The sequence below is a fragment of the Eulemur rufifrons genome, chromosome 28 (genome assembly GCF_041146395.1).
Source record: "Eulemur rufifrons isolate Redbay chromosome 28, OSU_ERuf_1, whole genome shotgun sequence".
Classification (NCBI taxonomy): Eukaryota; Metazoa; Chordata; class Mammalia; order Primates; family Lemuridae; genus Eulemur; species Eulemur rufifrons.
In genome coordinates, this window is record NC_091010.1 from 42,930,498 (window position 1) to 42,948,121 (window position 17,624).

The 17,624-nt window shown below is 37.0% G+C and overlaps 1 protein-coding gene across 2 annotated transcripts in view; it reads left to right on the top strand.

Moving 5' to 3' along the window:
- The window catches only part of LOC138376120 (cytochrome P450 2C18-like), a 31,441-nt gene extending 17,629 nt beyond the window's left edge, over window positions 1-13,812 (top strand). For both annotated transcript variants that reach the window (XM_069460155.1, XM_069460156.1), the window contains 4 exons: window positions 2,988-3,129; window positions 7,219-7,406; window positions 11,300-11,441; window positions 13,274-13,812. In XM_069460155.1, the coding sequence (XP_069316256.1) occupies window positions 2,988-3,129; window positions 7,219-7,406; window positions 11,300-11,441; window positions 13,274-13,455 (654 nt within the window). In that variant the 3' untranslated portion in view covers window positions 13,456-13,812. The remainder of the gene's footprint in view (window positions 1-2,987; window positions 3,130-7,218; window positions 7,407-11,299; window positions 11,442-13,273) is intronic.
- Window positions 13,813-17,624: the final 3,812 nt, after the last annotated feature.

Genomic DNA, 17,624 nt, shown 5'->3' on the forward strand with positions numbered 1-17,624 from the left:
TAATCTTCACAGTCTGGGCCTGTTTGAACCTGTCCCTTTTGAGAAGGCTTTCCAGATATTCAAAGGAAATTGAGTGTTATGATTTAAGTCTTTGTTCACTGCAACCGTATTAGCACTGGGGGTGCCCCAAGCCCAGTAATACTATTACTCTTGTAGACTCCTAGTGGTACCACCTTGGTGGACTTGCGTAAGGTACAGGAGAATTCCTTGGATTGCCAGGCAAAGTCTCTCACTCTCTTCCCTATGTGCTGGGCTGCTGGAGTTTGGGGAGGAGTGACGTGGGGACTCCCTTGTGGCCACTAGCACCAGGTCACACCTAAAGTCAGCTTAGTCTCACCCATTTTTGTATATCTATTACAGGCTTTTGCTTTGTGTTTACCCTGAGCCTTATATAAGACATTGTATACTTAAAATAGACTATTTTAAGCTGAGAAATTAATTTTGGTTATATACACAAATTCTGCACTTTTACTGTCCCTCTCCTGTGTTTTATGTTTTTGGTGTCACTGTTTACATTTTTAAATAATTCATATCTTTTAATAAATTATTGTAGCTATTGTTTTTTAACAGTTTTGTCTTTTAACCTTTGTACTAGACATACAGTTGATTTACCCACCACTGTTACAGTATGAGAGTGTTTTGAATTTGACAATGTACTTTCTCTTACCAGTGAGTTTTATGCTTTCATATTTTTAAAATGTTACTAATTAGCATCCTTTTCCTCCAGCTTGAGGAAATCACTTTAGCATTTATGGTAAGTCAAGTCTAGTGGTGACAAACTTTCTCAACTTTGCTTTGTCTGAGACAGTCTTTATCTTCCCTTTATTTTTGAAAGATAGGTTTTCTAGGTAAACTATTTTTGGTTAGCAATTTTTTTCCCTTCAGGATTCTGAATATATTATCCTGCTCCCTTCTGGCCTGTAAGAGTTTTGCTGAAAAATATCTGCTTAGACTCTTTTTGTGCTTCCCTCATATGTAACAAGTCACTCTTCCCTGACTGCCTTCAGAAATGTATCTTATTCTTTTATTTGGTACATATTTTGCTGTTTATTCATTTTCCTTGACTCTCTGTGATGGTTTCTGTGCGTTAGCTAAGACAACTGTCTCTCCCTGTCTTGTTTCCACTGGCCTGATAGAGGAGAAAGTCCTCACCAATATGTCCACCCAGAAATGCTAAGGTACATCTCAAATCTTTGTGTTTGTCCTAATTGCTGTCTCTGTTTTTGGTGAGTAGGATAGTAGGATGTGCCATGTCCTGTCAGTACCACAAGACAGTTAAGGTAGAAGCCAGACCCCCTAGATGTAGTTGGAAAATTGAGGTGTGTGTTCCAGATCACTCTATCATCATACTGACACTGAGAATGGGTGTTTATTTCCCACTGTCTCTGCACTGGACTGGGGAGAGGATCTGTGGCACATGCCTGCACTCATGTTTAGACTATATCTTTTGGTGCTTGGGGACAGCTGCTGGAAGTGGGCCTGCTGTATGTCTACCTTTTTTTTTTTTTTTTTTTTACCTGTGTGATCTAAGGAGACTCAGGAATGCAGAGTCCTACCAACTCCCAGAGCTAGGTGGTTAAAGATGCAATCCTTTGGGTGAGAGCTACAGAAATTGTGGCACTCAGTTTATGGACAAACTCCTTCCAAGATGAATGGGAGGACTTGGATTTAATCACTAGGGGGAGCCAGAGGAGAAGTCTCAGGAAGTGACAACCTTTTGCTCAGGCTTCCAGAGGTCTACTGTTTGTTGGTCCAGTTAACTCCCTGATGCAGGCTAGTTAGATGCTCAATTGTCAAAGTAGCAGTTTGCAGAGTATGCTAACATATCTTGCCTTGGGAGAAGCTGGGATCTTTGAGTGTTAGCCCTTTATTTGCCTTGATTTCAGGGGATAAAGCCCATGAAGTGCTTGGGCACCTGTATAATATCAGAAAATTTTCTGAAATTTAGAGAGACTGCTGTATGCCTAGTTCCTTCTGCTCCCAGAGTTGGTTAATTAAGTGCCTGATTGCAGCGAACCTTACAGTTAGGGCATTATATGTGTGTTCTAAATCATCTTGTCCCCATGGAGAAGCTGCGTGTTGGAAATCCCTTCATGATTGTATATTGCAGTGCCCAGGGCACAGTTACTGCACAAGTGTGCTGCACCTTTTTATTCCCAGTCAATGTGGATATTTTACCAGTTTCTCAGTGCATAGGAGTCTCTCACCTCATTTTTGACTTTCTCTCAGAATGATCCATGAATTGTTGTTTATTTGGTACATCCATGGGTGGAGGGAAAGACTGGAACTTTCTGTTCCACAATGTTACTGTCATCACACTCCTAGAATGGGAACTGTTGATTTTGGCTTATAACATCTTTCAAGATATGTCTTTAATTTACTCATTTCTGTCAATTAATATTGTATATGTATATAAACAAGAGAAAAATCAATTAACAGTGGCTTAAAGAAATAGTGTTTATTTATTTCACATTCAAGGAGTTACACATTGTTCAGTCCAGACCCAGTAATGTAGACCTTAACCACCATGGAACCAAGTGCCTACCATTTTTCATTTTCACACTTAATACCTGAGCATCTTGATGTTCAAATATTCATGTTCCAAGGTGATGTCTACACCACCTCTACATTTACATATGTGTTTTGAGTAAGAAGAAGGAAAGGGAGGAATGCTATCAGCAGGTTCCTGATGATGTGTCATTGACAAGAAATATGTTTCATGGCCAATATAGCTGCAAAAGAGAGTGGGAAATAGAATTTTTAGGCAAATAAGGGATAAGTAGCAGTGTGAAAATGAAGACTGGTTCAACTAAACTACATTCTCTGCCATAATGATTTTGCCAGAATAGTTGTTGGAGTCTTAATACTGTACTCTCCAGTTTCTAAGTTTGCTTATCTTTGGCATGACTTGATTTATTTTGAATTCATTGTTCTTAAATATGTTGCTAAACTTTTTTGAAATAATTAAATAATCAAATAATTTTTAGGAAAAGCAAAATCCACAGTCCAGATTTACTATTGAAAACTTGCTATGCACTATAGTTGATTTGTTTGGAGCTGGAATAGAGACAACGGGTACCACCTTGAGATATGGACTCCTGATCCTGCTGAAGCACCCAGAGGTCACAGGTATGACCATATACAGTGAGCAGGTGAATTTCACAAAAGATGTTTGGAAGACTGCTAGTGTCCTTCTCTGAGAAAGTTTTTTTTTGTTTGTTTGTTTGGTTTTTTTTAAGAGAAGCTTCATTATTAAAATTTCTGTGACACTGGCTCTAAGTTGTCCAAATATGATGAAGGGAGACAAATGAGACAAATTTGCACAACAGGGAAGAGTGACTGACAGAAGTGAAGACAGTGTGAGCAGTAGCAAAAGTGATAAAGCTTTGAATATTAGTGACAAAATACTCTGAATAAAGTGTCTGGATTTCATGGGAGCAGATTTGTAGCAGGCACAGGCATCACGAACTGGTCTAAGATTGTATGTCTTTTTTCTTAAGAACAGACCACTTTTTTCTTTTTGAGATGAGCAGAAATTTTATTTCACCTATAGCCAGGTGTACAAAATTCTGTTTTCAAGCAGAACAGAGCACTTTGAATGGTAGGCATCTTCTTACAGATCTTCTCTAATTCTGAAATGTAGTGTTTTAATGCTGGGGCAGGAAAGATGGAAACTATTTATTGAAACTTATAGTGGATGTTCTAGAAATTTGATAAGATGACCTGTGAAAATTTCCATCATCTGGAAAGCATTTTAAAATTTTAGATCTATAATAAAGGTGCATGTTATTTAGGTAAGAAGATGTGCCTAGAGAATATAATTATTATAGACATCTGAGTACAGGAAAATAATATTTGACAATATAAGAATTTTTCTTAGGGTCGACTATTTTATCTTTATAAACAGCTTTTTCCCCAATATTTTATATTTATTTACCCGTAAGGAGATTTGGTTCTGCATAGCGTATTCGTCACATCCATTATGTTTTCCTGGGCCAGGAGCCTATTGAAATGATGATAAATTAATTATAAATGAAAATCACCCCTGTTTAAGTTGGAGTAGAGGAGTATCGGAAAGAGCCATCAAGTCTTTAACAAACTTCTGAAACACAGAGAAGAGAAAGATGGATGATAACCAATTCAGCAGAGATTGGGTTATAACCTACTGCCATTAAGCGGAAGAGTTATCATGGAACAACAGGCCAATTTGTGTTCCTACAATCCCCACAGGCTCAATATTTAAAAGAACCAAGACCCAAAGAAGGTAGAGGGAGAATGAGGCAGAAAACAGGAAGCTCCTCTACACAGGTTCAGTTTCTACAACTCTATTTATCAGGTAACTGTTTTTCCGCTCCCTGTAGGAAGGGGAAGCTTACTCTCTTGAGAAACTGGAACTAAAAGGTCCTGCACCCAGGGACACCAGAGAGAGACAGGGAAGGAGAGATTCTGAGGCCCTTAGCTCCTTTCTCCATTTTGTTCCTAAATTCAGCAGCCAGATGTAAACTCCAGAGAATGAACAGCACCAGTGGAAAGACCTACCTTCTTTTTTTTTTTTTTTACTATTTGGATAGAAGATTCTCACCAAATGTACAGCAAAGTGCATGAAATGAAAGTCTCCATCTAAGACATAGGGCTATAGAATTATTTTAGAATGCCAGGATTAAAGGGAAAATCCTAAAAACTTCCTGAGATAAATCAGGTCATATATAAGGGATTAGGAATCAGTGTGGCATTAGAATTCTCAAGAGCAGCTATCATCTTGTGTATCCATAGATAGGGAATATTTTTATACATGCACGTTGGCAAAAAAATGTTACCCTCTGTTTTTACTTTCTTAAAACCACCCGAATGTTTGAAACCAAGTCAGGGGAAGTTGTGGCTCCACGAATCAGGAGTGTCCATGTACGAGGTTGGAAGTGTCAGGGAGGCTGCTGGGCACCAGGCCTAGAAAACATGTCAGAATGGACCAGGTGGATAATGCAGGTGTGGGGGGAGACACCAAGAACAAGAGAGAAGTGATTGATTATTTGATTTTTTTAGTATTTAGAAAATTATAATTAGGCGTTTGAAATATGCCTGAGCATTAGTGATAATTCTTAATTGATATCTAAAAATTAGGAATTGAAATAGGCACTTTTAAGTTGAAGAATGTACAAAAGATGAAACATAATGGTAGTTGTCTTACATTTGATCAATGTTTATGAAGTCATAATGGTGTGAACAATGAATATTGGTATAATGAAATTGTGATACAAATACACTAGGGAAACTGGTGTGTTTGTGTTTGTGTGCATGGGTGTGTGTGTGGGGGGGGTGTGTGTATATTTTGTAGGAGATGGTTATGGAGATGTAAGTCCTCATCTATCCTACCATAAAGTTATAGAAATTTTCTAAAAACAGATAAAATCAAGAAATAGAAATAGAGTCATTTAGAAATGAGAACATAAGTTTCAGAAGAAACTTCTAGAATGTTTCAAAGTGGCTGCCTTTGGAGAGTGTGCTGATAACAGGATATCATTGCAAGTTGCAAAGAAACACACACATACACAAAACACAAACACATACATATGGATAGATCTGTTAGAATTCAATTTTTGAAACATCAGATATTATTTAAATACAAAATTAATTTTTGTTTTTTTCTTTCTGTAAGGGCAGTAATATTTTTGAGTTTATAATGTACTAAATATTTATATTTTGAACAATTTCATTTCTATTTGTATCGATTATCCTGTATGCTAATATGCAGGTGAGTACAGGTTTATCTTAATGCTTAGCTTATAGGAGAGTTATATATATGTATAATACAGTAATTCTCTCTAAGTGTACTTCTGGACCTATAATTTATATTTATAATGATGTTTGGACACTTTCATAATGCTTCATGTAACCCTCAACTGCTACAACAAATATGCCATTTTTGTCCATTTCCATGATTTATTACTTGTTTCTTTTTTTATTTCAAAATGTTAATTAAGGGGTTACAATTGTTTTTGTTACATGGATATCTTGAATAATGATTAAGTCAGAGCTTTTGGTGTTTCCGTCACCAGAATAGTGTTCATTGTACCCAACAGGTAAGTTTTTAACACACCCTCCCCCTTTCTTGATTTCTCCTATCCTTTACATTGATTTGTGCCTATGTGTACCCATTGTTTAGCTCCCACTTATTAGTGAGAACATATGGTGTTTGATAATCCATTCCTGAGATACTTCACTTAGGAAAATGGTCTCCAGTTCCATCTGAGTTGCTGCAAATGACATTATTTCATTCCTTTTTATGGCTGAGTGGTTACTCCATGAGGTGTGTGTGTGTATGCACACACATGCACACATACATACCACATTTTCTTTATTTCCCTCATTAATTGATGGACACTTAGGTTTATTCCATATCCTTGCAACTGAGAACTGCTACAATTAACAAGTGCAGGTGTCTTTTTGATAAAATGACTTCATTTCCTTTGGTTAGATACCTAGCAGTGAGATTGCTGGATCGAATAGTAGGTCTACATTTATTTCTTTGAGGCATCTCCATACAACCACATGTTTTTCATGTGGTTGTACTAATTTGCAGTCCTACCAACAGTATATAAGCATTCCTTTCTCTCTGTATCCACACTAGCATCTATTGTTTTTTGGCTTTTTAATAATGGCCATTCTGATAGGGGTATGGTGATATTTCATTGTAGTTTTAATTTGTATTTCCCTGATGATTAGTGATGTTGAGCATTTTTTCATATGTTTTTTGGCCATTTGTCTATCTTCTTTCAAAAACTTCTGTTCATGTCTTTAGCCCACTTTTTGATTTTTTTTTTTTTTTTTTTTTTTTTGCTGGTTTGAGTTCTTTGTAGATTTTGGATATTAGACCTGTGTCAGATATATAGTTTGTGAATATTTTCTTCCATTCTGTAGGTTGTCTATTCACTCTATTTCTCTTTGGGGTCTTAGTCATAAATTCTTTGCATAAGCCAATGTCTAGAAGAGTTTTTTTAATGTTTTCTTCTAGAATTTTTATGGATTCATGTCTTACATTTAAGTCTTTTATCCATCTTGAATTAATTTTCATGTATGGTGAGAGATAGGTGTCCTGTCTCATTCTTCTGCATGTGGCTATCTAATTTTCCCAGCACCATTTATTGAATAAAGCTTCCTTTCCCCAGTGCATATTGTCTACTTTGTTCAAGATCAGTTTGTTTATTACCTGTGTCTTATCAGCTAAAGTTCAAGAAGAGATTGACCGTGTGGTTGGCAGACACCGGAGCCCCTGCATGCAGGACAGGAGCCACATGCCCTACACAGATGCTGTGGTGCATGAGATCCAGAGACACATTGATCTTATCCCCAATAGCCTGCCCCGTGCAGTGACCTGTGATGTCAAATTCAGAAACTACTTGATCCCCAGGGTAAGCTTGTTTCTCCTCCACTGCACCTCAGTACTCTTGAAATTCCCAAATTTACAGTATAGGTCCAATCCTCTGCCAATAGAAGGTAAGAGAAGTGCAGAACTCATAGGTGTGACAGCTTGATGGCATTTGCGCTGTTTCCAGTTTGGAGCTATAAAGCTTTCTAACAGGTCTTGGTATCTGGCAGTGTGTGTCTTCCAAGTTGGTTCTGTCTCTTTAGTATTGTTTTAGCTGCTCTTAAGCATGTATACTTTCAAATAAATGTTAAAAGTATCATTTTGGGCTGGGCCCAGTGGCTCACAACTGTAATCCTATCACTTTGGGAGGCCCAGGTGAGAGGATCGCTTGAGCCCAGCATTTCAGGAACAGCTTGAACAACATAGCAAGACCCTGTCTCTACAAAAAAATAGAAAAATTAGCTGAGAATGGCAGCATGCACCTGTAATTCCAGCTACTTAAAAGGCCCAAGCAGGAGGATAACTTGAGCCCAGGAGTTTGAGGTTGCAGTGAGCTAGGACGACACCACTACACTCCAGCCTCTGTGACAGAGCAAGATCCTCTCTCTAAAAACAAAAAAGTATCATTTTGTTACTTTCCCAAAACACTGTTTTGGAATTTTTATCAGAGTGACAGTAGATCTGTAGTTCAATTTGGACAGATTTAACATTTTGATGCATTGAATATTTCAATTCAATATCTGGTTATGCTACTAATTTATTTGGGCTTTCTTCTATTTTCTCAGTAATATTTTGTGTTCAGTGCAGTGGCTTGCAAATCTTTCCTATTTTTTCCCTAAATAAATGATACTCTTGCTGTTATTGTGAATAGTATACTTTTAAAAATGCCATTTCCATTTCTTTGTTTCTGATGCATGGAAATATAATTGACTGTATCATTTTGCTGACCTTATATCTAGCACTTTGCTAAATTTACTTATTATTGCTAATTATTTGCTTGTAGATTTATTTGTAATTTCTATGTGCAATTCTGTGATCTGTTTTAATGTTTGTTTTTATCTTATTTTTAATTCTCATAAGTTAATTTACTTTTTATTACATTATTTTACTGGTTAGGATTTCTAGACAGCATTGAATAGGTCAAGATGGTGGGAACCCTTGTTTCATAACTGATCTCTGGGAGGGGGTGGAGGTTTAAGATCTCACCATTGAGAATGATATTTTAAATATATTTATATAAACTTTAAAAATCATATTTGGGAAGGTTGCCCCTTTCTTTTTATGATTTTTTTTGGGGGTCATGAATGTGTGTACAATTTGATCAAATGGATTCTCTGCATCTATTAGTATGGTGATATATTTTGATCTCCACATTTATAACATATATGTATTAATTACAATACACACACATGCAACATGCACATACACAGATGGATTTGATTTGCTATGTTTTGTTTAGTTTATGTGCATTTATATTTATGAGACATTGGTCTGCATTTTTTGTTCCTCCATATTTTCTTTCTGATACTGGGGTAATATTGGCTTTGAAACGTATAGGTAATGTTTCCTACTGTGGGTATATTTTTATTGCCTTTTCCTGCTTCTCTATTCTTTTTTTGGTCATTTTGGTTGTGCCTTTGTGGTACTTAATAAGCATGGTTAAATGCTAGTTATTACATATGAAAAAATGCAGAGTGTCAGATGAGGTTTATCTTATTCCAGAAAGGGTTTATTCCTCCCTCACTAGGCAAACAGAATTAAGTAATGTCTCCTGTCTTGAGTGAGAATTGAATGCGAACATAGTCAAAACTTGACTGTAGCCGTCAAGCTGTCAGCTGACCTCTCTAAAGTTCCCGATCTCTGGAATCCTGAGATTAATTTTTGTGTCAGCAGCTTCTAATGCTTTCTAATACATGGTTTCTGTGTTAATTCAGACTTTTTAGTTGCTGCGCTACAAGCTACTCCGTTTCACTTGAAGCCAGCACATATTCCTATTATAAAAAAAATAAGATTACTTGCAGTTCTACTTTGAGGGAAAAAAGGATTGTGCATTTTTTAAGGTTGAAATTATTATTGCCATCTTCTGGGAGAGAGGGAATTCTGAATATCTATGCTGTCCGGTATGGTTGCCATTAGCCACAGGTGCCTATTGAGCACCTGAAATGTGATCAGTGCAACCGAGGAAATGAATTTTAAATTTTGCTTACTTTTAATTATTTTAAATTTAAACATAAATTACCATGAATTACTCATTGCTACTATGTTGGACAATGCGGATCCAAGGGTTTTCTTTCTTTGTTTTGTTTTTTTCCCCCCGTAATACTGGTTTAGAAATCCCTCATTCTCAATTCTGCAATATTAAAAGCTTGGAAAATTAAAAACAATTCAAGTTGGGTATCATTTCCTTTGGTGGCCAAAACATTATTTGAACTGAGTGAATCTATTTATATTTCTTATTTATCACACCGTGTAAATATAAATATTTTCCTAAAGAATAATCAGTGTATTTGATTGTGTGGTACCCCTCACGTTATTGGCAATATTATAAAATCTATAGCAACTACATTATAATATCTTTCTAAAATAAATATATATGTGTATATATATTGTATACATATAATAAAATGGAAATGTGTATGTATCTAGATGCTAATCTATATATTTATCTGCATATATGTAATCTATCACACTTAACACCTAAATACATCAGTATGTAACTCCCAAGAACAAAGACTTTCTCATACATAACAATAATAGTATTTACATTCAAGGAATTATCGTTGATACAATAATATTATCTAATAGCCTATAACTAAATTTCACGGGTATGCTAAAATACCTTTTATAGTTTTTTTTTAGGTGGACTTCCTATGGTATAATCAAGAAGTAAGCCTTTAATTTAGTCATCTAGTCCCTTTAGTCTCCCTTAATTAAGATCATTTTCTTTTCCTTCGTTTGTTTCACTTCAATACGTTGATAATTTTGAAGAGTCCAGTCTACTTGTCTGTGGACTGGATTAAAATGTTGCTCAGTTTGGTTTTGTGTGAATGTTTTCTTGGAGCTTAGATTCTAGGTATATGTTTTTGGCATGAAAATTATGTAGGTGATGTTATGTATGTCCCATTGCATTGCATGTGTGGTCCACACTTAGTAAGGGGGTATTGGCTAGATGTTTCTAGTGCTGAGGTTCTGTTTTTCATATGAAACTAATAAAAATATCTATGACATGGTACTTTAAGACCTTGTGAATATCAATTTCCCAAATAATTCACCAAAAGTTTTAACATTAATTCATGATCCTTGCCTGAATCGATGATCTACCTGAATTGTTGCAAAATGATGAGTTTTCTAATTTTATCATCCCTTCTGTGTTTTTTTAGGGAGGATGCATGTATAATGAAGAGTTTCCTCATATTTTTAAATTAGAAGAAACACATTGTCTCTCAATGATAAGCACACAATACACGTTAGTGTATCATGCCAGAAGTCATTTGTAATTAGATCAGACCTCCATTTAAAAAAGGCCTATGGACAGATTCCAAATGCTCTCGATGCTTGAAGAGCCAGCAGAGGCTTCCACTTTAAAGCATAATTCACATGTGAGATACATGAGACCTGAAGTGATGAAATAGAGCAGCAACTGGGATTGACAACAGTGTACAAGCTTGGTGATAAACAGGGGGGATTCAGAAAGCTTTGCCCCACATACTTAAGCACTCAGGACTTCAAATGCTATTGGAGGGCACACCAGCAAAATCACTGCTCCTGGCCTTAAACTCATCCCTGCTTGTTACGAGGTCTGTCTGGCTGGATGTGTCACTATTCTTTGGATCTGGGTTTCCTCAAGATCAAAGAGATTGCACTAGGTGATTTCCATCATTTCTCTCTACTTTTTGATTTCTTTATAACTCAGTTTCTTTGCTCTGTTATTTCCAGGGCACAACCGTATTAACTTCACTGACTTCTGCACTGCACGATGACAAAGTATTCCCCAACCCAGAGAGGTTTGACCCAGGCCACTTTCTGGATGAGTGTGGCAACTTTAAGAAAAGTGACTACTTCATTCCTTTCTCAATAGGTAATAAAAATTCATTTACATTTGTACTTCAGGGAACAAGGTAACTGTTTGGGATCAATTGGATCTTACACGATATTTCCTCTGGGGCTGGTGGAATTCCTTTGTACATGATCAATAAATAGCCCCACTCCCGGTGGCCATTCGATTTCCCTGCATATGACACATCCTCATTATTGGGCCAGGTTAGTGGGGCTTTGAGGAGTTGCTCCAGTTTTCCAAATTGAGAAAACTAGATTATAGGTTGATTGAATTCTGCCTCTAGATATATCGCCGAGCTACCCAAGAGCTCCTCTTAGAGGGTGAAACTCATTTAGACTTTTCTCACCCACCAGAAAGGTTTCTAACCCCACAACTTTGAGTATTTCCTCTGTAGTGTTCCTCACTCCGCAGATTGAGGTCTGGTGATACAAGTGTCCACAAGCACAGAGTGTACTCTTAAGAGATTCACTCTGGATACAGGGAAAGACGTGAGTCAAGAGATCATTGTGAACCAGTATGACAAGTGCTGTGAGACAGGAAAGCACAGGCTGGCGGGGAGGACAGAGGGGGCGCTGGCCCCTTCCTGCTCATTTATGGGCCATAACATTCCACAGGAACAAGTAAATTTGAGCTGCCTCACTGGAGGCAGGGAGCAAGACAAGAAAAGAAGGCAGGGCCCTTTTCCAGAGGTAATGGACCAGAGGAGCAGGAAATTTTCTGTAGATCCAGGATCTCATACCTTCCAACTAACTGTAGGGTCAGGAAAACCTTGGGAATGTGGCAGGATACTCTTCAGTGATTCCAGAGCACGTTGATGTTTCTCCATTCATGAGCATATGTTTTGGATATTTGGTCCCCACAGCTAAAGTCTGTGTGCTGAGTCTCTGGATATGGAGTTAACTTAATTTTTTGGTATGGCTTTTGGTGCCTGCTTTGGTTCTGTCACTGTACCTACCAAGATGTTGAGAGCTGAGAGTTTACATTTTAGCAGGGTAGAAAAAGAAATAAACAGAATAGAATTGAAATTGATCCATGTTCCCATGGAGGCAATATATGATGCGGAACCCTAAAGAGAGCAAGATTCTACTGCCTGAGGAGATCACAGAGATCATAAAGAGAAAATGACTTGGGACATAGGTCTTGAAGGAAGTATAAGGGAAGTGCTTTTTAGACAAATGAGACAGCATGAGATAAAGCTTGAAGCTTCAGGGTGTTTTGGAGATTGATGAAGAGTAGATATGCCTGGAGCTGAGAGTTGAGGATGTGAGGAGGGAAGGAGTGGTATGGAATGTCAGACTGGAAACAGAATGTGAAGCGTCGGGTCAATGCATTTGGACCTTAGTCATTGGAGAGACCCGGGAACCACTTAAGGTTTTAAATTGAGGGAGTGCCATGTTTGGAAGTGTGGTTTAGAAAATATGCTAGTGAGAAAAATCCTTGGCTGAATCTTGTGCCAGAGGTACAAGGGAAATGCAGTTTGTGAGCCTCCTCTTAGCCCTCCTCTTAGCCCTTCAATCCACTGGACAAGAAATGTGAGTGTGTCTCTAGAAAAAGATTGATGGAAACTTGAAATGTCCCAAAAGCAGTTATAATGTGGGGATATTCAGTGAAGTGCACAGCATAGACTGATCCTCCGTAAATATTTGCTGACAGAAGGGTTTCTGGTCAAATAAGATATGAAGTGGATGGTACATGTGTCCATCTTCTGTCCTTCTGTGTGTCTAACCAGCCTTCCAGCCTTCCTGTCTTTGATCTACCCATCTGTTCAGTCATTCCTCAGTTACTGCATACTTTCTGTGACAGTTCACATTATAGTGTTCAAGGATCAAATCCTCTATGTTTTTTATTTTCAGGAAAACGAATATGTGTGGGAGAGGGCCTGGCACGCATGGAGCTATTTTTATTCCTCACCACCATTTTACAGAACTTTACCCTGAAATCTCTGGTTGGCCCAAAGGACATTGACATCACCCCAGTTATCAGTGGGATGTCCCATTTGCCACCCTCATACCAGCTCTGCTTCATTCCTGTCTGAAAAAGGGCAGATCGTCTGGCAGATGATGTGTTGTCTGCAACTCCCCTGTGGGCATTGCTCTCCTTGTTCCCACTTTAGGCATGCCTTCTCTGACACCTCCCCATTCCCTTAAGATCCAGTGAACATCTATCCTCTTCCAGCCTAAGGGGAGTTTCCTGAGTCATTGCACCAATATATCTGCTGTTCCCCAAACTCTGTAACACTTCTGTTGATCACCACATATGCTAATACTTATGGAGTACTGAGTTGTTAATATGATATCACTATAAAACAGAGAAACATGATTAGTGTGTGACAGTTCAGAGACATTTCTCCTCAGTATGTTCTAAATAAAAATCATTATTATTTTCTGGGTCAGATGTCAGATTTCTTTCTTTTGTGCATAATGCAAGTAAGAAATAAAAAGTAGAGTTCCAAAAGGCCTTGCTGTTCTTTATAATGATAAGCATAGAGAGGGACAAAAGGGAAGTGGGTAGGAAAACTCTTTTGGCTGAGGGTCACCAAGAGTTACTGGAAGTTTGGACTGAAAACAGAAAAACCACGTCCAGGAGCAGCTACAACCTGTAGGGTTATAGTGAGATGACCAGCCATAGGGAGGAATGAACATTAAGATTTAGAATTCATGCCCTGATTTTTTGTTACTGTGAACATAAGAAAAATATTTGTAATATTCTTTTTACTTTGTGTTACCAAGGTAGATCAAGTTGAATATATGCTTTCATACTGTAATCATGTTCATGATTGTTATTTCTCTTCATTGAATAACAATGAAATCCCTATTAATCTCACTAGGTTTTATTATTTCTCCACTTTCCACCACATACTTTTTCACTTAACAAAAATGCATTGGTAAATTAATTCTATGGTCCTGAAATCACTAGCATTATGTCATCTCTAAAGCCTAGGCAAGCGAACATCTTGTACACATCAAATTCTAGTCATCTTCTGTCCTTTCTTGAGTGTATGAAATGAGAAGTGACACTATCCATTAACTTTTTTCCAGCTCATCTTTAAGAGAAAGCCATTTGTACCTGGCATGCATTTGTAAGGTAACACATGTGTATAGGTCTATGTGTAGATATACATATGTGTACAGAGATATATAGTCACACAAAACATACTATATACACACATAAACATGTGAGATTAAAAATGGTTCTTTAGGCCAGGTGCTGTATATCATGCCTATAATCCTAGCACTTTGGGAGGCCAAGGTGGGAGGATTGCTTGATGCCAGGAATTCAAGAGCAGCCTGGGCAATACAGCAAGACTCTGTCTCTACAAAAAAAAATCAGAAATTAGCCAAATGTGGTTGTGCATGCCTGCAGTCCCAGCTGCAGGTAGGAGGCTGAGGCAGGAGGATCACTTGTGCCCAGGAATTGGAGGCTGCAGTGAGCTATGATTGTGCCACTTCAGCTTGGGTGACAGAGACCCTGTCTAAAAAAATAAAAAAGATTCTTTAACATGATAGGTACATATTATATAAATTGCTGTTGTGTGCTAAACAATATGCCAGAGAAACTTCCAAGGTAGTAGAAACACGGGTAAATGATTTTATTAGACAGTTTACAGAAGAGGATATTGGAATGGCTATTAAATATATGAAAATAGCTTAAACATAAAAAATACTAATTAAAACTACATTACATGTAGTATTTGCAATAAAACAGACGCTTCCTAATTAACCAACAGATAATATAGACCAATTTCTCATCTAGTATCCCATGACTGTGTTGAGTTTAAAGGAGAGAGTGAGCAACAGTTGTATTAAGGATGTTGCCAAAGTCACCCACCAGCTGGACTGAAGATTCTCTTAGGTCAGATTTTGGTCAAGATACTTGGAGAAGCTACTGACTGTGAAATTTCAATTACACCATTATCCTGCTAAGTGAAAAATGTAGCCATTAATGGAACTAAGATTCTTATGATATAGAGTATTCTGCCAGAATCTTGTGAGAAGCTGTCTACAGCCATCCACTTCTCATCCTGGTTGGAATATCTCTGGTTATGGTAGTGGATGGTTTGGTAAATTGCCTGTGTGACTCATGTCAGGCATGAAACTTGTCCCTTAAAATTCATCTAGTTTCAACTTATAGGGCTTTAGGAACAGAGAAGTTCTTATTTTTTAGTAATTCTATGGAAGAAAATTAGATTGAAGAAACCTAGAAGAATTCAGATACTAGTCTAGTTTATAGGTAGATAACAAGAACTAGAAAACAATGCATGGGGTTACAGTCTAATAACAGGTGTTTTTTAACTTCCTTAGAAACATAACTTTTTCTCTCTACATTGATCACATAGCAATCTCAGATTTAAGAACCTCGTGAGGCAAGAGGCCAAATCAATGCAAAATTTTTAGATTTTACCTACAGTCTTAAGGTTCTTGGGCCTGACAATTTTTATGCTATCACTGTCAGGCTGGGAACCCTTGAAGCCAGGAAGCCTATGCACATCCTCAAATATGATGTTCCAATCAATGTATTGGGAATATAACTCATGTTCCTAATTGCATCCTGTTATAAGAGGCAGCATATTTTCATTGCACTTATGCAATCGCCATATTGCCATCAGAATACCCATGAAATACTTTCTAAGTTTTGGAGAAACCAAATAGGAAAAGAAAGTAAAAATTTTGACCTTTATTCACAAAAGTATACTTTACCAAATTTCTGTAAGCTATAAATAGCTGAAAAGTTTCCTTAAGTCAGGAAAACAAAACATTTAAGTAAAGAAACAATATTTCAAATAAAAGTCATAAAAAGTTATCAGTTAATCTTGTGGGATTAATTGTTTTTCTGCTTGATTTTGATTAGTAGTTTTACAAATTAATTGGTTGCTTCATTAGAGAAATGATTGTGCTATTGGTAATACTATATGCCATAGCTGAATAAATTCATCTGGGAAAATTGAGACTCTCATATAGAAAATTAAAAAAGAGGTCACATGGTCACAAGAAGCCTTACCTATCTCCTGCAGTCAGATGTGTTACCATTTCACCACAAGGCTTCCTTCCCCTTAACCTAACTCCTAATGGTCACTTGATTTGTTCAATTCGGTGCCTAAAAGCCTAGTTTCATGGCTTAAAACTGTTATGCAAACTGAGATTATTATATTACTATTAATTTTACTTTGTATTTTCCTTTTTAAGCTTTGTATCTGTTACTTGTTAAATTTTTGCCAAACTACAACTCTTAACAGAATAATGCTAGTCCATCACTTTGAGATGATAGCTAACACCTATGGAACAGACAAAATTGAACTAACAGCAGACTCCAGGTAGATTTAGCCTGAGGATAACTCCTTCCAAACCTCCCTTTTTGCTCAAATGTGGCTAAAGGAATTTTGACACTTACTCCTAGCTGCCAATTACTTCCCACCAATGTGGGACCAGGCCAGAAAAAAACTGAGCTAGTTCCATCCCAGCACCAAGGGACAGTAGGATTTGCTTTATGAATCTGGACTCTCCTGAGTTAGGTGCACAAATATTTAAGATTGTTATGTCTTCTTGTTGAATTGTTCCCTTTACCATTATATAATGACTGTTTTTCTCTTTCATTACTTTTGTTGATCACTGGGCCAATGAAGAAATAAAGACAGAAATTTAAAAAATTTTGAAATGAATGATAATGAAAACACAATATACAAAAACCTGTAAGACACAGTAAAAGTAGTGCCAAGAGGAAAGTTTATAAAATTAAAGGCCTACATCAAGAAAATAGAGAAGTCACAAATTAACAACCTAACATTGCACCTCAATGAACTAAAAAAACAAGAAGACACCAAACTCAGAGTTAGCAAAAGAAAAGAAATGATGAAGGTCAAAACAGAACTGAATGAAATAAAGACCCACGCCCCAAAAAATAAGATCAAGGATCAATGACATGAAAAGTTGGTTCTCCAAAAAGATAAAGAAAATTGATAAAGCACTAGCTAGACTAACCAAGAAAGAAAGAAATAAGATCAAAATAACACAATCAGATATGAAAAAGGAGACATTACAACTGATACCACAGAAATACAAAAGATCATCAGAGACTATTATCTTCAACTATATATTCACAAACTAGAAGACCTAGAGAAAAATGGATGAAAGCTTACAACCTCCCGAGATTAAATCAGGAAGAAATGGAACTACTGAATAGACCAATAACAAGTGGCAAGATAAATCA